General features: G+C 40.8%; 2 protein-coding genes across 6 annotated transcripts; both read right to left on the bottom strand.

Moving 5' to 3' along the window:
* Positions 1–3549: 3549 nt before the first annotated feature.
* BMI1 (BMI1 proto-oncogene, polycomb ring finger) lies at positions 3550–13910 on the bottom strand. Of its 5 annotated transcripts, none has more exons than XM_008002482.3 (10): positions 13316–13910; positions 8458–8588; positions 8033–8129; positions 7368–7423; positions 7225–7275; positions 6960–7068; positions 6839–6884; positions 6322–6420; positions 5888–5968; positions 3550–5803 (listed from the first exon to the last, which is right to left on the bottom strand). In XM_008002482.3, the coding sequence occupies exons 2-10, from the start codon at positions 8567–8569 to the stop codon at positions 5474–5476; spliced, it is 981 nt and encodes a 326-aa protein (XP_008000673.1). In that variant the 5' UTR covers positions 8570–8588; positions 13316–13910; the 3' UTR covers positions 3550–5473. The 5 variants fall into 5 exon arrangements, with proteins under 5 accessions (XP_008000673.1, XP_008000668.1, XP_008000669.1 ...); XM_008002477.3 differs by lacking the exon at positions 13316–13910 and adding an exon at positions 12835–13055; XM_008002478.3 differs by lacking the exon at positions 13316–13910 and adding an exon at positions 9300–9414.
* An 803-nt stretch (positions 13911–14713) lies between these two features.
* On the bottom strand, positions 14714–18673 carry COMMD3 (COMM domain containing 3). The gene is made up of 8 exons (XM_008002475.3): positions 18494–18673; positions 17030–17141; positions 16859–16922; positions 16731–16765; positions 16322–16382; positions 16174–16230; positions 16005–16064; positions 14714–15083 (listed from the first exon to the last, which is right to left on the bottom strand). Exons 1-8 carry the CDS (start codon positions 18630–18632, stop codon positions 15024–15026), a joined length of 588 nt encoding a protein of 195 aa, XP_008000666.1. The 5' UTR covers positions 18633–18673; the 3' UTR covers positions 14714–15023.
* Between the last annotated feature and the right edge of the window lie 5504 nt (positions 18674–24177).

The following is a 24177-nucleotide window of genomic DNA, read 5'->3' as shown; positions in this document are numbered from 1 at the left end:
GGATTCGAGTGTGTTCTATTAAACGAGCCCAGCGGGAGGACCCTCTCCCCTAGGCCTTTCCAGTCACAGACATGAAGTCGCTTTCGGGAACCTTCAGGGTGGCCACTTTATAACTTAATGATTTTATTTAAAATCATCCAACAAAACCCCAAACTCCAAGGACACCTCGTTCCTTAAGGGAGAAAGGGCATTCATTGGACTCGAAGAGGGAGGAGGACAAAGAAAGGTGATTATCGGGCCTGGCTCCTGGTAGGGCGCGCTCCCGTGGGCTCTGTCTGCGAAGCCGCTGCCTCCCCGAGTGCGGGTCGTTTTCCTGCCCGCTCTGAGCTCGGGGGACAGGGACCCGTCGCTGCGCCTCGGCCCGCCGCTGTGGAGGGCTTCGGCGGGAAGGGGGGGCACCTCCGGAGGCGGCGCGCACCTGGCTGTAGTCGCCGCTCGCCACGGGGTCCAACTTTGGAGAGCGACGTCGTTCCCCCGCCCCTCAAGCCCCTTAGGGCCTGACAATCTCGCTTTCAAATTTGGCGGGATCCGAGTCCGCAGAGCCGAAGGCGGCGCGAGGCGAGCAGCGCACGCGCAAAATGGCCTCCCGGTGCCCCGCGGCCTTGGCTCGCGCGCCCAGCAGGGCCGAACCGGGGTGGCGCAGTTCCGAGCAGGGGACTGGGTTGTAGCTCTTTCCCCTACTCTGTGAGATGCTAATTAGAAAATGAGGAAAAAGAGAGGGGCGGTTGCTTCTTTAAGGTGTCTTTTTGATAAAGGTCCCCCTTACCAGGGAGGCAGCGCTGTGAGAAGAAGTCAGGTGATTTCCTCCAGGCCAGTGTATCGGGCACTAGAACCTAAGAAACCTGTTTTTTTTGAAATGCTGTGGGGGTGTCCCACCCTAATCACCCTCGCCCGGGCTTTATGGTCCACGCCGTGCGGTGCGCCCCTCTCTCTGGCTTAGTTGAAAGATCTTCCACTCCTGAGGACTTCGGACCTGTAACTTGGGCTCCTTGGGCTGCTGGACCGACTTCTCCACCTGCACTAACCTCGGTGTCCGTCTCGGCCACCATCCCATTCCTGGCATCCCACTTTCCGACGCGCTTCCCTATCACCCGGGTCTGCAGTCTCTTCTCTCAACTTGAGTTCTGGCTAATTTAGGACAGAGAGTTGGAGATCTCCAAATCCGCACCAACGTTGAAATCACGTCCACGGTGAAGTTTGCATTCCATGATGACCCGACAATTAGAGCAAGAAGTAGCATTTTACTGAAGGGTAGGGAACAACACCTGCTACTTTTGAAAGTAACTTCGAATTGTCTCGGAAGGGACATTGTTAAAGGCTAGGGGCTGAAGAATGAGAGTAGTTTTAACTCCTTTGTTGGAAGTTTTTATGAAGCTCTTACTATTTATTTGGAGGGCTAAAGCGACTTCCAAATGAGTTTTCCACTTGAACTTCTCCAGAACACTTCTCACAAGAGTCCTACAGAGGAGCCTTTCCAGTGATAAATATGACATGACTTCTGATGTCGTCGACTTGATGAAGACAGAGTTGATAGTGAAGTTCTTCATGTGAGACCTCTAGAAATTGCACACTAAGAAAAAGAAACTGGTGCAAATAAAGGAAATCCGTTTCAAGAACCAAAAGAAGAAAAAACGTTAAAAAAAATTAACTGCGGAAACAGGAAACACTCAACTGTGTAAACATTTTCGGAGACTTTCATAATCAAAACTGGGCGATCTTGAGATTTGCAGGGAGATCGGCTGGCTCAAGGTCTTCGCGGTGGGTATTTCCAAATCTGATTCGCTGCAAGGCTGTAATATGTGGATATCTCCTTCTATTCCTTGTAAAGAACTGGAGACGTCTCCTCGCTCTGAATTCTGTAGTGCTAATTTACCTCAAGGGCTTTTTTTTTTTTTTTAAGGAGTCATAATTTTTTTTAGAGCAACCTTCCAAAGTATTACCTGTGTTAGTGTTCGTTTTGTACATGAAGAAACATCCTCAAGTGAAATGCTGTATCTCAAGAGCTTTAAGTTGGAGCTGGGCTCAGTGATTTTTGCACCACATTAGTGTCTTAAAGGCATAGACGGTTTTTGAAAAGGGTTTAATTAGTATACTGTTAGACGCAGCACAGATCTAAAATGATGTCTAGGCGTTTTTCATATAATTTGATCAAGACCCTTTTGTTTTGGATAAAACGCAATGAAGACTGTGTGGGGAAAACAGCCAAAGTATTTTAAAAATCTTATGGAGCCTCCATTCCAACTAAGTTAAATTAAATCAGAATTTCCAACTATCGTTCTTCGTGCATTAGGAAGAAAAAGATCTCAAACATTTATCAAACCTTTAAAATACAAAGAGAAATGGAAAAATTAACAATTGCTTCACCCCAGGATTTTAAGAGACTAGATTCCATGTGCAGATTGTTTCTAAAAGTAAATCCTACCCCCTCAAAAGATACCATAAAATAAAGTATTTTAAAATACCAAACGTCCTCCTTTCGTGTTGGTCAATGTAAGGCACATTTCACATGGGTATTTAAGTTCCTATTGTTTTTGTAACAAAACCTTAATAGGCCCATACAATGAGTGTAACAAGATTTCACAAATTAACTGCACCTTCAAAATATTCAGAAAAGAGGAAAGGATGAAGGAAAGTCCCTAGCAGCTTATTCTGCCAGTTGCATTTTCCCTCCAGAGGTCCAAATAATATCAGGAATGGATATGGAAATAGCAATATGGTTGGCAGGTTAAGACAACTGAAGGGCAGTTGTTTTTTCAATGCAGTGCAATTAACGGCCGGCAATTTTAAAAGCAAAAAGTACTTGTAAAGTGGTATGCATGTGTAAAGCAAGATAGATCACTATTTACACAACAGCAACCAGCCTCATTTTTCTCTTTGCATTTAAGCTAAAAATCTGTAAAATCAATTTAGGCATTTTCTCTGAAACATTTTGTTGGCACTTTGTGTTCTAGAATATTTTCAGAAGCAAAAGTCAAACTTAAAGCTGACTTTTCCTGTACCCTGCTTTGGCTACTAAAAGTTACAAAGTTAGCAGCTTTTGATATGGGTTTTCATAAGGTTGAAATTTTCTAACATGGTAATTTAGCAAACGTTTTTAATCTTAATTGTCCAACTGTAATAGCTGCTTATTTAAGAATACAAAACATCTTTCATTCATAGAAAAAATTTTGGCTGAAATGTACTTTTAAGCTTATGCCATTTTCTAATTGAGGAGAAAAAAATCTTTTCAACTAAGTAACATTTTCACATATGGTTAAATAGTGCTAAGTAAGCCATAACTGTAGTATCTGATTAATAAGCAATTTCAAAAATCCATCATAAAGCGATTGAGATGTAAAGTTTGAATTCCATGTTGATCTTGTAACTTGGTTTTATGTAAATCAAATGACAGTCCACTAGCATTTAGTTTTTAGCCTTTTAAAAAATATTTTTTCATTCTTTATATAAATGATCATCCAAAGTAAAAATATCACTTGACACTTCCATTAACTTTTGTCTTAAACATCATGAAAAACTTAGAGCCTAGAAAATGAGTTAAATTCACCAAAATTGGCAAACATTGGTAACTTTTACTTCAAAGATTGTAAATAAACAGATACATCTTTCAATGGGCTTTCAAGCAGTTTTACAACAAAGCACGTACTTCTTAGCAACATCACTATAAGACAGCAATGTATTCTCTTTAACGTTTACCTGTTGTAATCCTCTATAGGGTTTCCAAAACTTCTGCACATTGTGCTTTTCATATCAAATTTTTATTAAAGATCTTAGCTATTTTCTAAATGAATATCCTTTTTATTGGATTTTTTCCAATTACAAATGAAATTCATTTTACATCTATAATTAGAAACAACACGTACAATGGGACTGTACAAATTTAGGTCAAAATAAAAATATATGTATTTTGTGACTTCATAAAACATCCTTTACTATATCTTTAAAGAAAGCAGAAGTAACAGCAATATATGTAAAAGTAATGATTTAATGACTATAAGCAAGACAAAGCAATAGAATTGTGCTTCTTTTGCAGACTGGGGACAATGAAATGTTTAGCTACAATTTTCCCATACAAACATGAAACAATATTCATATAGAATAAACACCCTCACAAATAACTGATGGGTGATGAACACACACCAAGTTCGACCAAAGCAAAAAACAAATTGAAAATTGTTGGGTGGGGTTATTCATATTTTAAATTCAACATGCTTGCTCTATTTAAAAATACCTGTAGAAGCTTATAATAAATAGCTTCTATTTCCAGACATAGCAGAGAAGGCATAATCCATTGTTAACTGTAAAAGCAACTCTTAAATTTGAAATTCCTGCTATACCACATATTAAAATAACTTTAAGATAAAAAGCCTTCTTTCAGCAACTTGGTTTATTTTAAAAATTGTTTTAGAATTACAGTGATCAATATGCATTTTTAAAATACAATATTAATTCCATCATAGCCAATGGAAAATTAACACGCTAAAGTTAAAGGTTTTTCTTTACTGCAGTAATTTTTAAAGTAAACATGTATTATTGGAGAAAAGTATATAAAGAAAACTATAGAAAGATGTGCCAATTGCTTCTAATGGAACAGACTTTAGAATTCGATATCCACATTAAAAATATTCTTTGCTGGTAAGCAACGCTAAACATAGGTTATGGGTATCTGCAAAGGTCGAACCAGTTGGGAGAATTTTAACAATCATTTCTGAATGCATGAAACACAATATTTCTTTATAGCATTTATAAATATATCATACAATACTGTTTCCTGTTATGTCATATACCAATATGGCATTGTACAACAAGCATAATGCCATCTGATTCTTACAAAAGCGAATCATTTAAACAAGTCAGTAAAATAAACGGTAGTACCCGCTTTTAGGCATACAGATTGTAAAACTGAAGTTCACTTTTCTTTGATCGGTTTTGCGTAGCAACAGAGAAGTATAAATCAAACAGGAATCAAAATGGCTAAATATGCAAGAAATCGTTATTCACAGTGACATGGCTACATAGAATGCATTATTCTATGCATATTCTTTCCGTTGGTTGAATTTCAAGATAAAAAGCACTTGTTTTCTACAGGTTCACAAAACAGCATAATAACAAGAACAATCAAGGAGAATGTAATGTAGGCGTTAGTTGAGATTAACAAACTATGGCCCAATGCTTATGTCCACTGCAGAGTATTTCCAAATCCAAACAATGGTTACAGAAACCATTTCCCATCTTTCCTAACACAGAGAAAAAGTCTTGCCTGCTTTCCAAGAAACCAATTCTTAATCTTTCTTTTCAATTAACGTCCATAGGAGTATCACATGTAGTCCATCTTTTATAGCCAAATTTAATGTCACTACAAAAGAAAGCAAATTGGACGATAGTCACATGTATTAGCATCTATAAAGCTGTAATGGCATGAAGATATCTATATAAATCAGGGGTTTAAAATGTTTTTCCTTAACAGTCTCAGGTATCAACCAGAAGAAGTTGCTGATGACCCATTTACTGATGATTTTCGAGGTCTATTGGCAAAAGAAGATTGGTGGTTACCGCTGGGGCTGTTGCTGGTTCCATTCATAGTACTGGAAATGTGAGGAAACTGTGGATGAGGAGACTGCACTGGAGTACTGGGGCTAGGCAAACAAGAAGAGGTGGAGGGAATACCTCCTGCTGGGCTGTTGGCCTTGTCACTCCCAGAGTCACTTTCCAGTTCTCCAGCATTTGTCAGTCCATCTCTCTGATGACTGATCTTCATTCTTTTACAAGTAGGTCGAACTCTGTATTTCAAAGGAAGTGGACCATTCTACAAAGTTAAAAGGAAAAAAATTACTCTTAATTATTTAAATATACTTTACCATCATAATCTAACAACAGACATGCTACTTACCCTTCTCCAGGTATAAATGTAGGCAATATCCATTAGTGTATAATAATCCTTTAAAGGTTCCTCCTCATACATGACATCAATCTAGTGAAAAATATTTTTATTAAGTAACAAAAGAACAAAGGTAAATCTACATTTTTTGTCATTTAAATATAATCCAAAAGTGCTTTAAAAAGCATATTCTCTAAACATTTTAACAAAGAAAGACTCCTTCTGAAACTTCAAATGAGGAAAAAAATATTTCTAGAGAGTGTTAAGGGATTTGTTTTCAGAGCATAAAAGAGAACTCATACCAAATGTTTTAAGATAAATTTCAACTTTAGCACTAACTTAACATTTTTTTCCTATTGCTTTTTTGGGTTCAAAATTCAAAGTGAAAAATGTAATTAAAACTGTAAAATCTATATAAAATGCAAGAAGAATATAAAAGTAGATACCTGGAAAGTATTGGGTATGTCCATTTTACTTCTGAGAAACTTTCTTAAGTGCATCACAGTCATTGCTGCTGGGCATCGTAAATATCTTTTATCATTCACCTAAAAGTACATTTAGAAAAGTAACTTTTTTCAGTTACTTTCAGATATGAACTTTCAATTTGATTGCTTTAATATGATAAAAGATACTAGTATCAAACAAAATTGGAGGTGACCAACCTCTCAACTAATTACTTTGAGTTTACTATCATTATAAATACTAAATGAACAGATTCCTAATAAGCAAACTTCAAGCATACCAAAGTATTAACTGTGAACTATTTAAAATATTTTGTGAGACTAACAATCATACATAAAATAAATTCTAATTATTAAATATCACATGTAGACCTTTCTTAAACATTAAACATGACCATTTTCTTCTATTTAACAGCCGAATATTCTAAAGGGCAACACAATCCCTGATAAAATCTGGAATCCAAACAATGTTTCTTCTATGTTTTTGTAACATGAAACATACCTCCTCCTTAGATTTCTCTTTGTCTTTGTTTACTTTCCGATCCAATCTAAGAAACAGAAAATTTATTAGTGAAATAATCTAATAAAACATTACCATAAAATAGATTGCCTAAAGATTTTACCTGTTCTGGTCAAAGAATTCAATGGATAAGCTTATTATCTCATCATCAGTTATAATTCTCTTATCTTCATCTGCAACCTCTCCTCTATCTTCATTAGAGCCATTGGCAGCTATAATGATATAGTGAAATGTAATTTTTAAAAATTAGATACCTAATATATTTTATATATAAGAGGATGGAAATGGTTAAGTCAATTTCAATAATTTTAATTCCTAGATAAGCTCTCCCCCCAAATAAAATGTCTTCCCTCCCTTAAAAGGTTTACCATCAGCAGAAGGATGAGCTGCATAAAAATCCCTTCTTCTCTTCATTTCATCTGAATGGGGAAAAAAAGATGTAAACATTTGGCGTAACACAAAGAACTAATGAATAATCTCTTTAAATTCATTTTCTAAGCAAGTTACTCACTTTTGAAAAGCCCTGGAACTAATTTGTACACAATATCTTGAAGAGTTTTATCTGACCTGAAAAAGAATTAAAATAGAAAACTATGAATTAAGATGGCAAGAACTAAAAATGTTCATATGTTTCTGCAGTCTTTTTTCATGCTATAGTATTTTACTTTATTGTGATGCTGTCTATAACTATATTGATAAGATAAAAATTAACTGAGAATAAAAGTTCTCTGTATATAGCACTTTTTAAATCAGTAGAAAAATATTTTATATTCACTAATAAATTCTTCACATTTACTAAGTCAAGAGAAGTGTGCCTTTCAAGTTACTAAATTAAGCTAATATGAATAGAGAATGAAGAGGAAAGAATGGAAGCCCTTTTAAATATTTATTCTTGCCTGTCATGAAGTCCATAAAGCAATGCAAAAAAGATTAATTCAATTTTTAAAGGACAGTTAGGAAAAAAAATCTTAAAATCACTTGACTACTACTAAACTTTGTCTAAACTTGGTCACCATTAACATGGCAAGAAATTAAAAGGCTACCCTCCACAAAGCACACACATATTAGGTATGTATTCAAGAGTAAATTTTCTGTGAAGAAATAAAGAGGGTAGCCTTCAGTAAATTATACAACTTCAATAACAATTACAAACAAGGAATTTAAATAGTTTCCTACCTTATATTCAGTAGTGGTCTGGTTTTGTGAACTTGGACATCACAAATAGGACAATATTTGCTGGTCTCCAGGTAACGAACAATACACGTTTTACAGACTAGAAGTAGAACATGTAAAGTTTTTTTTATGTTTAGAAATGAGTGGATAAAGCATTGGTGTCACAAACCAAGAACTAGTAGAAACAAGGAGGTAAATGCCGAAAAGCATTTCCAACTAAATAAACTAATTCATACCCTGAGAACACATACACTGCATGCTTGTAATACAATACATATTAACAAAAAGTCATTATATGCAAGAGAAGAAAATGACTTCACTTTGTACCAACATTCCCACAGATTGCAGGAATCATTAATAGTTTTCAAATTTCAGGTCGAACTGTAAAATACACATGATACAAAAGAAAACTAAAGCTCGGTACTTACAGGAATGTAGACATTCTATTATGGTTGTGGCATCAATGAAGTATCCTCCACAAAGCACACACATCAGGTGGGGATTTAGCTCAGTGATCTTGATTCTCGTTGTTCGATGCATTTCTGCTTGATGAAAAATCCTGCAAGACACAGAAATAATAGCCATAATTCACAGAACAAGAATGGAGATCATCTAGTAATCACACACCCTGAAACACTGAATTCAGAAAACCCATTTAACACTGTACAGCTGGGCTGTCCCAACGTTTCTACAGAAGGAATTTACTCATCAGATCGGAATCACTTCTACCAAACTGATGAAAAAGGATCCAACTAACGTTACTTCTGGTCTTTCAGATCATTCCTGTAGGAAGAAGAAAAGGTCTGGGGTGGGGGCTGGGAGCTGAGCGTATTAGGGTCTCTTTCTTCCATTTGTCCTCCAGCCCAGCAGCCCCAAGGCTGCTGCAGACGCCACACAATCCCCGCGGATATTTACCAACCACTAGGGCTTGTTCCAGCTCTCCAAATTTATTATAAAACTTCCTCAAGAATCTGCAAGCGAAAATCCTGGGGTTCCGGTTGTTTTAGACGGTTCCAGCAAGCAGAACCTGGCACGTTTTTACGCGACGCGCAGGGAAAACAATTCTGCCCTCCCTGCATCCCTGGCATTTCCGGAGCCGGGTGCCGGGGCCGCAGGAGGAGCACCTCCAGTCGGCCTGGGCCGGGGCCTGAGCGCGGCGGACGCCCGGGGGCCGGGATGCGAGGGGCGGATCCGGCGGCGCCCGGGGCTCCGTCTCACTCCGGATTCGGAACTCGCCTCGGTCGGGGTTTCCATAGCAACTTACACTTACACTTGGCATCCGGCCACCGCTGCAACTCCGCGCGGAGCCCGGCCCGAGCCCCGAGCCCCGAGCCTCGGCGGGCGTGCGGGGCGGCGGGCGGGGGAGGGGCGGCGCGCCGCGGGGGCGGGGCCGGCGCGGGGGCGGGGTGGGTGCGGCGACGCCGGGGGGGCGGGGCGGCCCCACGAGGCCACAGCGCTGGGGAGCGGGGACTGGGGACCAAGTCCTGGGCAGCGGGGACCCAGGAGCCTGCGGCAGCGCCCACGAAAAGAAAATGCAAACCGCACTCCCGGCCATTTCGGACACTCCGGGAGCCTCCTTCCACGTCGACTTGGTGCGCAGAGCTGGTTTCAGATCTCGACTCCCTCGGTCTGTCCTGTCTGCAATCACTAGGTCAGAAATTTCACGAAGGGATTTTTTGAGAATTGCCAACTGTGCACTTAGCCCGAAACCGTCAGGGCTCAAATTGCAGAGATGTTTATTGAACTGAACCTCTTTAAAACTTCTTTCTCTAATGTGACGCTCTCCTGTAGATCAAATGAGCGATACAAAGTTTTGGAAAGGCTGAAAACTGAAATCTGTTTTACAAGAAGAAGAGGGGGCAAAGCCCAGTGTTTTATTTGAACAAACTATGCTGGGGGCAAGAAAAAGTACTTTAATCAGTACGATAGTGACAACATGTACAGAACCATGTGACCAGCCCATTCCCAACGCTAAATCAACAGCTTGTCAACCCAGAGCAGCGACAGAAGAGAAAAACAAATGTAAAACCCCCCATACGATGAAATGATATTCCCAACAGGTATCTCTATTACAGGAAAGTCACAATGGGGAACTGTCAGCAACAATACACCAGCCGACAGTCAGGGAAGTCAATTACTTCGTGTAGTATTCTTAAAAAATAAACTTCAACCCCCCTCCTTCATTCATTTCAGAACCTGATATAAAACTAAGCTTTCAGACCTCACTGAAGTACACTTTTAAATCTTCCTTGAATGGAAATCCAGGACCTTTTGAAACTTGCAGTAAGATGTACCTGCGGTTTTAATTCCTAAGGTGTATTAATGCAGTAAAGGGAAACACCAATCAACACAGCTCAATGGCTGAAATTAAGAGCTAACCTCAAGAAAATGGTGAAAAACAAAACAAAGCCTCTCTTATGAAAGTGACCACAGTGGCAACTGGCGACCTCTACCAGAAAACTTCTGGTGTGACTCCTCAGTTATCTTTGGATTACTTGTTTTGGAGAATACTGTCAACATGTTAACATAAATCTAAGCGGGGCATAGAGGAGTTGCAGGTAGAGCAATGTCCCTAAACAGTAGCAATATTTAAATCAAATTGTACTTGGTAAATTAAAGAACAGCCTTCTTGGTGCTTAAAGAAAATTCTCCTTCTGAAACCACAGGATCTTTCCTAGAAAGATAGTGAGGTAATACTTCTGTTTGCCTGTGAAAGCATACTGCACTAAAAAACCACTGATCACAAAGTTCATGAAAGGGCTCCAATAAAAATAGCTGCCTTTATTTCTCCTCTACCTTGCAGAAAACCAACGCCACACAAACACAAGTACTAACAAGGAGAACAATCAAACCTCAGTGGAGGGTTATCTACCGGTTTGCTTTGAGCATTTAAGTCACATGTACTTGACCAAGTCTTTCAAATTCATCTTAAGTCTTAATTCACACAATTCCTCTACCTCAGTTCTGAAAAATTTGGCCACAATCCTGTGACCATTTATAATGCTAATAAATATCACTGTTACTTATATAAAAATCAGTTCTTTATGTTTTTATACTATCTGAAAGTAGTGGCAACCTAAGGAAGACTTCCAAAGTGTTTGACGTGCTTGATAAGATTTGAGAAACAATCTCTTCCACCACAGAAGTGAAAACTTTCCAGGTTCCAACCCAGAAAGTGCCAGTTAAGCAAGCAAAAATGCACCAAACATATTATGGTAAAAATACTCAACCGTTAAAACTTGCCATTGTAACACACTCAGTTGGAGCTGTCAGTTTTTAGGTGGAGGCCTAACACCAGGAATGTCAAAATGAAGGAAAACAGAGGCAAGTTCTAGTGTTAACCATCAACTTGCCTACTGTAATCTAAGAAATGCAAATGAACTCCATAGCCCCAGTTGGGGTTCACAGCCCAACATAAGCATGGGTAAAGTTGGGGTTAATTTGACTCCTGGAGAGAAATTTGCCTATCTGCACACTTAACATACATCCAAGAAATTAGTGATAGAGTATTAATGGACTTACCATGTACAGTTAAATGCTTAATTTTCTTACAAAAGCTTTAAGTGTATACATGCATACGCAGTGACTTGTATATGGCTTTAAAGATACTTTTACTAGGCATAAGACTCACACAAGTAGGTTATTTCAAACACTTCTGACTACACTCTGGGGTAGATGTATGGAATTAACTCAAATCTAAAAAATTATAATTTTGTTTACAAAATCAACCCCAAGGATTTCTGATCAGTCTACTTAAAACTCAAATGTTAACATATAGAGTCTCATAACTTGTTATATAATGTCAATAATTTGCATCCTTAAGTATCAACTCTTTCGTGGAGCTTATAATGTGTTTCCAGAACATGGGAGTTAAGGTTCCTATAAAATATACATTGAACTACTCATAATGTTGTACACACCAACCTACACTTGCATTTGGATAAATATGCTCGGAATTTTGCCCACATTAAGGGAAGGGGTTAATACATCCTTCTCTTTCATATATTGAACCGTGACCACTAAGCCCACTAAATCCTTTTACTGCAATTGGTAATGATCAAAGTCTCTCTACTTGTTTACTTCCAATTATTAACTGTAAATCTCTGGGAAAAAGATCATGCCATATTGCTGTCAAGTCCAAGTGACTGCGTAAACATATGCAATCAACTTTTTAGTGCTCCTTTCTAAAGCATCCCTTTGCCAAATGACCTATGTTGACATTTAGCAAAACCTATAAAAGGTAGTGGACTGGAGTCATGATGCTGAGTGCATCCCTTCTACGTAGAAGTGGAGAGAAAAGTTGCAGTCTCCAAAAGGGGAAAAAAGAAAAAGGAGAGAAAGAAGTAGTGAGAAAGGAAGCCTCCAGCAAGGCTAACGTCCAGTCACCATCTTCACTCCACAAAAAGCTCCAAATTTGAAATGCCCACTTCCCAGGGAGCACCTCCCAAGTGATGTTTAGAGCACTTATCCAAGACTCCCAACACACAACACCTTGAAAACTTTAGCATTTTAAACACAAATGCAGGAGACCTTGGAAACAACTGGGAACCGCCATCTTACCAGCCATCCAATCTCACACAAGTGTCCCCCCAACTTAAGTTAATAACATTTTTGTCGGGGCTCTCTCCAGCCTAACACCCACCTTGGCGGGTTGGCCGCCTCCCACGCAACCCGTCCCTATAAAATGGGGGCGTTCTCTGGGGGCTGGAGCCCCTCCAGAGCCCTTTCTTCGGGAGAGGAGGGAAGCCACTTGACCCAAGCAGCTCCCGATTTCAGGATCCCGTCCCCGTTTCATCCAAATCTACCTCTCAACAAAGGGCGCTGCGGCCGGGAGAGCCGCCGAGGCTGGAAATACGAGTGCTCCTCTTGGGGGCCATGTGCGTCGCGAGGGTGCGGAGGGGCGCCCGGGGTAGCGGGGAACTAAAACGTGGGGCCGCGCGCGGCGCGCCGGGACTGAGCGGGCGGCGGCGGCTGGAGCGGCGCCGAGCCCTGCTGGCGGCGGCGGCGGCGGCGCGGCGCGGGCTGCGGGTCGGTCCCGGCGCCGCGGGAGTCGGCGGGCGGCGGCGGGCGCGCGCTCGCGGGCGCGGGGCGGGCTGCGCGCGGGGCCGGCGGGCGCGGGGCGGGCGGCGCGGGGCGCGGGGCCGGGCGCCCACGCTGTCAGCGCCCTCCCGGCGGCGCGGCCGGGGCGCGGGGGGGGCTCCCCTATCCACCCGCGGCCGCCCCGAGCCCTGCGCGGCCCCCGCCGGTCCCCAGCCCCGTCCCGGGGGCGCCTCGCCTCCTACGTACCCGGAAAGAGCAGCCGGCGCGAGGCGATCGAAGCGGGCGGAAAAGACAATGAAAGTTAAAAGTCGTTCAGCAGAAAATGAATGCGAGCCAAGCGGCCATCTTGAAGCGAGCTGCAGACGCCGCTGTCAATGGGCAACCAGCGCGGCCCCGAGCAGCCGCGGCCGCCGCGCTCGCCTCATGCCGCCTCCGACCGGCCTCCTCCTGCTCCGGCGCCTCGGCCTCCTCCGGCGCCTCGGCCTCCTCCTCCTCCGCCTCGACCTCCAACGCCTCCTCCTCCGGGGCCTCCTCCTCCTCCTCCTCCTCGGCCGCCGCCGCCTCCTCCCGCTCCGCACTCGGGGGAGGGCGCGCGCGGAGGGGGCGCGATCGGTTTTATTCTGCGGGGCTGGGAGGTGCTGCTAAGCCGGAGCGGGGCTCCCGCGCCCACATCCCCATTGTCTCGCCCCGATCTCTGCCTCTCATACTACGATTATTTCATAGTTGCTGTGGGGGAGGCGGGCGGGCGGGGGGCGCCGTGTGTGTGCGTGCGAGCGGGGGGAGGGGAGGAGGGGGAGGGGAGGGTGGAAAAAAATGCACCGCTGAAGGCAGAGTGGAAACTGACACCGGCTCCAAAATGGCTCGGAGTCCGCCCGCCCCCTCCCCCCGCCGCCCCCCCAGCGGGTCACGTGCTCCCCTCATTCCTTAAGGGCGGCCTGGGAATTAGTGTCGGTGTAGTCAGGCCCGTGGCCGCCCCCTCCCCTCTGCGCCGCGCGCCCGGCCCCCTCCCTCGCCCCGCGCCGCGGCGGTGGAGACATTTCTCCACAGCGCCACACGCGCCGCCTTGCTCCGCGCGGCCGCCACTCCGGCCCCGCACGCCGCGCAGTCCACCCCGCCCCCCGTTCTTTCTTTCTCCCGGCCGCCCGCCTCCTCCCGGGGCGCATACGTCCCCCGGCCGCCGTCCCCCGGCCGGCCCCGCGGGCTGCGGCCCAGGCTCAGGCGCCGCGGCGCGGAACCTGCGCCCGAGTTGGGCTCGCAGAAACAACAGCGCCCGCCCCTGCCCGCCCGCCCGCGGCCGCGCCGGCCTCTTCCCCGCCCGCCGGCGGCCGAGGCGGGGCGCGCGCGGGCGACGGCTGGCTCCGGGCAGGGGCTCCGCGCCGGGCCGGGAGCCGGCGGCCGAGGGTCGGGATGTGGGCGAGCCCTCGGGCGCAGGTAACGGGCCGCGCAGCCGCCCGCGCCCGCCCCGGCCCCCAGAGTCCCGAAGCAGGGTTCTGCGACAGACCCGGGGGGATCGCATCCTTTACTCCTTGTTTAACTTTAATCCTGAGAAAAGGCTATCGTTAAAAGTTCACACTACTCCTATCTAGCTTCACAAAAAGTAATAATTAACACACGAATTCAGATCCAAACAAAATATCATCACTCTTTGTGGAAAACAACACCTTATTTATTCAGGGTGTAATACTGTCTACTTCCTTTCAGAAGACTTGAAAAAGATCAAAATAGAATAAATGGACAGTTAGTACTAAACGATTCAATACTTGGGCAGTATCTTTCCCTCTTAACCCTTTCACACGTGTTTTTAAAAGTGTCAAAATTGATGAATGGTATAAATTCAAAAGGAAAATTCTTTTCTACTGAAAAGAACATCCAGCTCGCACAAACGGTGGTTCAGCTCAAGGCAAGGCGTTTCTGGTTTTCCTCTGCACTCGGGCGGATCGTTAACTTCCCCAAGTTACAACTGAGTTGCTCTTTCCAGGCTTTTCGAAGCATCTTTAAGTTTCCCCACCAAGTCCTAAAAGACGTGTATACAATACCACGTTTTTAGGATAAAACATGGAAAGAAGTATCCAAGTTCAAGAAAGATGCAAGAAAAAAAGTCAGGACACATCTTCCAAACAAGTTTAAAATTCAACAAGATTTTAACCTTTGACAAACTACTATCGGTCAAAAGAAGCGTTTCCTCAGAAATATCTCATGTTCAAATCGGTTATTTGCCCTCACACTGAAACATGATTTCTAACTGAATCCTTAACCGCCCAGGTACATCTGAATTTTCTCAAGTTATCTAACAAAGGTTATGCTGTATATACATTTTCTGAAAGTTTAAAGTTTGATTCACAGTTACATTAAAACGGCTCTGCAGAAGATGCCTTTGAAAAATTCAATTTCACTTAAATTTCCAGTAATGATCTTCATTTTTTAAAAGCTATGAAATAAATTCGTTGCCATATCCACTAATCAATGTAGTTTTGAATTTCCCCAGTCTTAAATGGGCAATAAAAACAGTTTTAGAATGTTATGTATACTTCCCCCTTTATAAAAAGTCATTAAAACCACTGTTTCAAAATCCAATTTTGACAGTTTAATTCAATTTCTGAAAGCAAAGACATTTTCAAAGCCATGTCTTAATTTTGCTTTATCTTATTGGACCAAACTCATCATGAAGAAATTTACACTAACACTACAGAAGTTTATTTTAACCAGCAAAAACAGCAAATACAGACCAATTCTCTATTAATAACATCTTAATTTCAACAGTGAAGCCTATGTTAAAATACTACTTTTGATGCCCCTTTCCCATTAAATCCTTAACCAGTCTTCATTATCTGCTGACAGATGGTTAGATTAATTTTATTTTGAACTGTCCAAGAGTATAACTCTCAAGTAAACATTTATAAAAAGACAGGCATATTTATAGATCCTAATACTGTACCTGTAATTGTTCCATGCTGCAACTAAAACTAATCTCTGGGTAGGATGGGGAATCAGTGTTCTAGGGCAGGGAAAAAAAACACGCAACAAAAAACGCTGTTTATTTAAATCAATGAAATTATAAATTTCATTACACATTTCATTATTGGGTAAGACTTATCTATAAATACCTGTATACTTAAGGTCACCAAATATGCAGGCCTGTGCATCTTATGAAGTTGATTGGTCTAAAATAACACAACAAACACATAACAGCCTTTAACTCTGTGTTTTAAGAAGTTCCCTGAATTCGCCCTAGAGAAGTTGGTTAAACTTTACCTTTATCTGATATTCCAAGCGCCAAGAAACATCCGTTATATGAGGGAGAGATCTACCTATGCTGAAAGATGTAATGATAACTTTGTACATAGTCTCTACAGGAGAACTTTTCAGTTATTTATATTTACTTAGAATGGCTCTACTTTCCACCCCCAACTCCATTTTAATCCATTCTGAATTTAAACCATTGTTAAACTTTACTTTTAAATTCTGAATGGTAAAAAAGCATTTGAAAATCATCTCAATAAACTTTATCTTTAAAAACATTAGCTTAACTTCAATTGTTTGACGTGCCCTTTGGCTCTTTTTCTTTGGGACAAGATCCCGAAGATCTTGTTTCACACCAACACTCTCCATTCATACCTGCAAGTGAAAAGTGCCTCAGCTTGACACCTTACACAGTACCTACCTTCCCAGTAGGATTTCTAGGGAATTCTTATTATTCTGGAGAGGAAAAAGAAAGAGAGAAAAAAAACAGATCTTTACAAATAGAGTAAAAGAAAAATAGTCACTGTTAATTAAAAATTTTAAAGTAACCTGATATTCCGTGCAAAACAGTTCTATTCGCTCTCTGTCAAATTTACAGTCTTCTAGATAAGTGCTAGAAGAAAAGAAAAAAGCCAAAGTTCTGTCTCCATTTTTAAAACTGAAATTGAAATCATAAAGGTAGTATTTGAAAATAAATGGATATTTAAATAAATCCTGTACCTTAGAGTTGACTTGTCAGCTCGGTGCTTTCCTGCCTCTAGTATGTAAGTTGCAGCTGCTGCATGACAATGTTTTAAAACCACTGGGTCGATATGTTTCAAGTCTGGATGATCTAAAATAAATTAACTTCCAGTGATGCCTATGATAATAAATTCTTTATAGTCATGTTCCTAAAAAGAATATTTTAATTTGGGTTTAAAAACCCTTTAACAAGATAAAAAAAAATTCAACTATAAGGACAGTCATAATTATAAGTAAATGAGATGAGCAACAAGGTCAAGTGAAAAACAATAAAAAGAACACATCAAGAACTCTACTATTACTGGTTTCAATTAACTTACTTTGCCTTAATATTTTTACTATTAAAAAATATTTTAGCCCCCAAAGAAAATATTACAATGCAATGGTCATTCTAACACTGGAGTAAATTCAAAGGAAAAACAAGATAAATATTTTACATGGTGTCAATTTTAGAATAAACTTCCGTCCTAAAAATGACAAGCTTAGGGTAACTGGCTCCATGAACAACACATCAAGGGGGTAGAAGGTAAGGCATGAGTTCAGAATATAAAATACAAATTTCAAAATTATAGTAGTACTTTCAGGGTTTGACAGTCATCTTTTTTTTTTTTTTTTTTTTTTTTTGAGATTAACCCAGGTGGTGGTTACTATTTTCGTTTGAAGAACTTCCACTTTCATACTTTTTGTACAAGTGTTTAGTTCATGAAACTACAGAAAAAAAACAAAAATTTGAATTGTTGGGATATTTATATTTAAGAAAATCATCTAAAAGCGATCTGTCTTAAAATATGTCTTCAATCCAGACTGACACTGCACCTCCGCAGTCACTGACCAGATCGCTTAAAAGACACTCGCATCCTGGTAACTGGGGCGGAACAAAGTATTGTGCATCATAGTTTAAGGTTCTAGGTGTAGAACCTGAGTAAAGCATGCTGAACTAGAGCGCTGGAGTGATCACAGCAACTTGAGGTATGCTCTAAGTTGGCAAATGTCAACACTATCTGACCTAGTAATCACTTCGGAAACAGACCCTTTTAAACCTTTGCTAGCCTAGCCCTGGAAGCTTGAATTGCAGAGAGCTCCCCAGATGAAGTCCAACTGTCAAAACAGCCGCAGCCTCAGACAAGGCTAAACACCTTAGATGTTTAGGCCACAAACAAGATTTGAACACGGGCTTTACAAAAGAACAAAGAGACTGGGAGGGAAACCGGGCCAGGAACGTGGAGCTGGCTCTATGCAGGTGCCAAGTGGGGCCAAAACAATGCTCAGGGTCTGCTCCGAGTCCTAGCAGAGCCACGTCCCCAACACTCCGTCCGGAGCGAAGGGCAAAGCCCGGAGACTTCCTCTTCCCGGGGCTTTCCCCTTCTCGCTCCGCCGGCTCCTCTTCTTCGAGCGCCCCTCCACCCCGGCGGATCCAGCTCCGAGCCGAGCCGAGCGGCTTACCTAACACGGCCTCGTCCGCCTGGGCGTCCAGCAGGCTCTGGAAAGCCGCCCGGAGGAGAAGCGTGAAGGCGTTGGAGTCGAAGGAGCCGGGATCCGCCAGCATCTGGAAGCCTTTCTGCACAGACTCGGAGAGCTCCATTGTGAGCGCGCCGTGACCTTCGACACGCACACCACGTGACACGCGCCGCGCGCTCAGCTGATGCGGCCGCGCGCTCACGCGGCTCGGGGCGGCTGGCGGCGGCGCGGGCTGCGGGGCGTCCCCGCCAGCCTCCGCGTCCGCGCGCGGGTCCCGCGCCCCCAGCAGCCGCCTGCCGCCTCCAACCGTTTCGGTCCAGCCTTTCCTTGCCCAGCGCAGGCCGCGGGATCTGCCGAGCCTTGGCGAGAAGGGCGGCCTCGGGCGCTTTGTGGACGCTCCGAGCGCTTTCTCCTTGGCTCAGCGCTTACCTCGGACGGTCACCAGCTCGGTTCCCTGAGAGATCCCGGAGAGACGGCGGACGGTGTCGGGATCCCGGCCCCCGCCTCCCGCAAACTGCACCCTCCCCGCTCCTCGCTCTGCGCGAATCCTGCGGGGAGCTCCGATCTCAGGCAACTGGATTTTGTTTGTTTTTGTGGGTTTTGGTTTGTTTTGTTTTTTTTTTTAGCTCACCAGCTTAACCTCGCAGCACTGCCCTTTTATGAGACTGTAAGATATCTAATTATGTGATTCTTGCTTATTTTTACTTTTTCTTTGTCATTTCTGGAATACGGCAGTAGAGTCCTTCGTGCATGGGGGGTGTGTACACATTCACACATACATAGAGTTCCTGTATGCACTGCACTCCAGCAATCGGATTGTGAACAGATTTGACAGGATTATTAACAATTTTATGTGCCGCTGCAAATAAATGCCAACTGCCATACACATTTTGTGCTACTCTACTCACTACATCTGTGGGTCCAGTTTTAGTTGCTGTATAGAATCTGCATAAATATGTTTTTATTAAACAGCTACCTTAGTAAAGTACAGTTAGGAATGGCAAGATCTTTATTAGAAGTGAATTACTGTTTAGGATGCTCATACCTTTAAAGATTCGAATACTGTATAAAGTTTAACTTCCTCTCTATTTCTACGAAGTTGGTTTAGAGAACAAGAATAATTCTTTAAAAAACCCGTGAAGCAAAGTAGATCAGGTATTTTTAATCAAAAGGACTTGAAAAGTTAAAAAATACAAGTTCTTGAAGGGTGGAGGGAAGGGATGCGGAACAACAAAGATGTTTTAGTCTTCAGGAGCGATTATTTGCTACATTAGACCCAAAGTGAAATACTCTTTTATTTTTCTAACTTAGATGTCTATTTTAAAAATTTTTGATGGATATAGTCGCCATTTATCTTGGCACCAATACATAAAGAGTACCTCATTTCACAACAGGATGCAAATGGAGTAACAGCATCAGTCACAAATTGAGTAACTCTACTCAGCCCTCCTTTGAAAACTTTGAAAGGCACGTGCAGTGGCTGTTCACTCGGTGAGAATATAGTAGCAGTGAAGGATTTAAAAGTCTCCCTAGAGGCTTTATGAAACAAACACCTATTAATCATGTTCATCTTTTCTTCCCATCACTCATCTTCTTCCTAATTTGTTTCTCATCAGTAGTAAAATGTCAGTTGAAAAACTTCATGATATCTGATTACATAGAGAATAAATAGGACAGAGTTGTATAAATGTTCAACAATATTAACAACATCCAAGCTTATTACGTTTATTACACATGTATTTTATGACCTAGTGTAACACTGATTAATACTCTAATAGAATTTGAGTTGATAACTCTTAATACTCAATTTTAGTGTCAAAAAACAGAGTATTAATCATGGGGATAGATTTTAAAATATTATTTTAAAAGAGAAAAATAAACACAAGTGGTTGTGAATTTGTGGGCATAAAAGTTAGGAAATTCACAAGGATTGTTTCCATAATAGCTGTCATGTTACTCTGTTGCCCATGTATGAGTACTTTCTCTTAGGATGTTTTGTCCTCTTAGGCCTAAGTATATTCATGTGTTAGGCCTAAATGATGGGCACATTTTAAGCTCCCACAAAAAGTTTCACCATAGTGTGTTCTAATGCTAGAAAAACTGAATTTTCCTACTACAGTTATATTTATTTAAACTTCCTTTGAAGGAGGCACAGGATTGAGTGTTTCAAACATGTGTGTCTTTGACAAGCCATTGAAATACATGGAAGTATGATTATCAAAAGGCATGACTACCCAGATGTAGACTCTCTTGGTTGCAGCCATAAAAATCAATGCGTTTTATATTAGAAAAACTACATATGAATATATTCTGAAAGTATGAAAAATACTGTTTAAAATTTTGCTTTACTCACTGAAAACAGCATTGGAACTTTGACTAAACTGCAGGCTCAAAGCCAGTAAACTAAATTTGGCCCCAAAAAGTTCTTTAAAAGAACAATTATGTGCAACTGAAAATAAGAAAATACAGATGTAGCCATCTTCACATGAATATATCTTGCCTTCTAAACTGCACATATTAGGTAGACAATGCTGATAAATTTATTTTTCTTTTTGAGAATCTAGAAATCATTTGAAGAACTAGAAGTTACCCTTTTAAACAATGTTTTAAAGTTTCAAGTACATTGTATCCTTTGAACTGGTTAATTTTTTTAGAAACAAACTTAATATTGGCCCCTTTATTGTGATTACTATTAAATAGGCTAGGGCTTTTGCGGGATCTGTGTGGTCAGCTTTTCCCACAGGCCTCATTGCTGCATTTGTTAATGTTATGAATTTAAATATTTTCTTTTTTAGATTGTATAAGTACTTTTGCTCTTATGCAAAGAACGCTGAAGGAAGATACTCCTTTAGATTGAAGAGTTCATGGAACTCCAGGGGGAGAAAAAAAAATTTTTAATAAGTTTAAGTGCCATTGAGACAAAGACTAGTTTTAACTGGCTTATATATTTATTATATATTCTAGTGGAGATCTGTTTTATCTGTTTTATTCTCTGTAGCCTACTCATATGCTACAGAGAAAAATGTTTAAAACACTTTTAAAACTACCTATAAATAAGAAACCATTCTCTCTGTGTTCCCTAACACCAGTGCTTTGATGGTTACTTTAAACTTTGAGATATTTGTTAATGATATAGGCTTTACTGTTTTAAAGCTATTTTAACCACAAATGGACAGTTGGAAGGAGTATTTAACTGAGTTATATATGACACTTGAGAGTATAAGTCAAAAACTGTTTCAGTGAAGTTTATAAAACCTATCTACATTCTTTTATTAAATAACTTGGCAAGGCACAGATTGTGACTTGGAATTTGAATGATCAAGTTTTTGCACATTCATGATCACAGAGTTGAGTGGTCTCAAATTGCATTTTGTATCACACTGTCAAACACCAAATTGAGTATTCAGAGGGGACAGCAAAGCTTTTATTTTCAATTTAAACATGTAATCCAATCCCTAATTATTTCTAAATGGTCATTGCTGCAATAATTTATAGGGACAAATATAACCTTTTCTCACATTGTATAGCTTAATTTGCATATGTGGATTTTAAAATGTGTGAGGGAAATGAAATACTAATTACATTAAATAAACTGGAACCACAGGGATTAAAATTAATGATACAATGTTCTCTAAAACAGTTAGCTAACGTATGCTTATGGTTTTGCACAAGTGTTTTGTATTTTTCCCCTAAAACTTTTTTGAATACATTTATATTAAGTAGTAAATAATACAATTTCTATTTAATATTGTCATCATTTAGTACCATTTTATTTTATTTATTTTTTTATTTATTTTAGTAGAGACAGGGTTTTGCCATGTTGGCCAGGCTGCTCTCGAACTCCTGACCTCAGGTGATCTGCCCACCTCTGCCTCCCAAAGTGCTGGGATTACAGGCGTGAGCCACAGTGTCCGGCCGGTACCATTTTAAATATTTCATTTTTATAAGTTGTATCTGGGAAATATAAAACATAAAACTTCAAAATATAAGAAAAATTAAATATTTTAAATCTAAGTTTTAAAAGGTCAAATTACGCTACTAAGAAATTGAGTTTATTATATAAGATCTCACAACATTTCCTGAAATTTTTTCTTTTCTTTTTTTTTTTTTTTTTGGAGACAGAGTCTTACTCTATCACCCCGGCTGGAGTGCAATGGCATAATCTCAGCTCACGCAACCTTTGTCTCCTGGGTTCAAGCAATTCTCATGCCTCAGCCTCTCAGGTAGCTGGGATTACAGGTGTATGCAACCACACCCGGCTAATTTTTGTATTTTCAGGAGAAACAGGATTTTGCCATGTTGGCCAGGCTGGTCTCAAACTCCTAACCTCAAGTAATCCACCCACCTTGGCCTAGAAAACCATAATTTTGTTAAACTTTGCAAATAAGAAATTCTATAGTCAAAATGTTGGCAAAGAAAATACTATTTAATTTCTAAAGTGAAATTTGGGAGCTGTCATCAGTGTTGTCATGCCATGATTTTGTTAGCTACTTGAGTGAGTATAAGATAATGGCAAAATTAAAGGAGCAGACCTAAGAATGAAATTATACTTTAAATATCAAATCTTTGTATCTAACCAGTCCATAGTTTTAAAAGGATTTTGTGCATATTGGAAAAGTCATGTCTACTCTTTAGGACTTCAGCGTAGCATGTTGAAATGTACTTTAGGAAGTTTGATCCCTTATTTTTAAGCAAAGCAGTTCATGTCACATGGGGAATATCTGAGTTGTAAAGACCAAAATTATGAAGTCTTCATCTAAGAAGAAATGAGAAATCGATTTGTAAAAAAGAAATGAAAATAAACAAATATAATTTGGCAAAAGATGAAGGCAGATTTTAAGTTAAAGGTAAGGAAGTTGGGAAGAAATGAAAGAAAGCAATCATACTCCATATAACATTTAATGAGAAAAGAACAGGTTGTATTATGTGTCTGAGAATTTCTCTGCACAGACAAACAAAAAATAATTTTCCTTTAAATTCAATAAGTGATTTAAATGATTCACTTATCTTTTGTATGGATTATAAAAAGCAAGTTCAATTCTTAAATCACATAATTTCTATCTTCACCAGTTAATTTATATGAAAATTAGCAACTGGCCAATCATCTAATAAATTCCATCAAATAGACCATTTCGATAATAAGCACAGTTACCTCCTCACCAGCAAGTTGATTGTTTTTTTTTCTTTACCAAAATTATAAACATCACCACTTCAGTTTTCTATATCATTGATCTGGTATCAGCCAGGATGACCCATGGCTTAGCTGTAGGAGGGTAAAGTGAAGAAGAGACATGAAACAAGTTGACACTGATGAATATATCTAATTCTTCCATGTGTACACAGACTGTCCTTTAAATTGTTTTATATTTTTAAAAAGAGAGAGGGAGGGAAGCAGGGGAGAAAGAGAGGGGAAAGAGGAAGAGGAAGGAGGAGAGAAAGGACCTGAGAAGTGTCACAGAAAGCTTATTTAGTGTTTATTTTCTTTAACACAATCTAAGATTCTTTTAGCTACAATGAATTCAACTAAGCTTCATAGTAAGGCTTGAAAAAGACCGAAAGATCATCTGTTATGTCCAGAATCTAATCAGTTTCAAGATGTGCTACATTTAGACTACAACAGCAGAGAATATCTAACAGAGTCTCTTCCTTTTTTAGGTCTGAATTTGGAA

This window comes from Chlorocebus sabaeus, chromosome 9 (genome assembly GCF_047675955.1).
Source record: "Chlorocebus sabaeus isolate Y175 chromosome 9, mChlSab1.0.hap1, whole genome shotgun sequence".
NCBI classification, from domain to species: Eukaryota; Metazoa; Chordata; class Mammalia; order Primates; family Cercopithecidae; genus Chlorocebus; species Chlorocebus sabaeus.
The sequence above is the reverse complement of the archived record's forward strand: the minus strand, read 5'-3'. Positions and strand labels throughout refer to the sequence as shown.

Coding starts and splice junctions, on each gene's coding strand:
- BMI1 (XM_008002482.3), bottom strand. CDS start 8,569: ATGCATCGAACAACGAGAATCAAGATCACTGAGCTAAATCCCCACCTG. Junction 7,424..8,032: donor AGACCACTACTGAATATAAG/GTAGGAAACTAT, acceptor ATTCTTTTTCAG/GTCAGATAAAACTCTTCAAG. Junction 5,969..6,321: donor ACATACCCAATACTTTCCAG/GTATCTACTTTT, acceptor ATTTTTCACTAG/ATTGATGTCATGTATGAGGA.
- COMMD3 (XM_008002475.3), bottom strand. CDS start 18,632: ATGGAGCTCTCCGAGTCTGTGCAGAAAGGCTTCCAGATGCTGGCGGAT. Junction 16,065..16,173: donor TGGTGACCTTAAGTATACAG/GTATTTATAGAT, acceptor TCCCTGCCCTAG/AACACTGATTCCCCATCCTA. Junction 15,084..16,004: donor GCAGCATGGAACAATTACAG/GTACAGTATTAG, acceptor CACGTCTTTTAG/GACTTGGTGGGGAAACTTAA.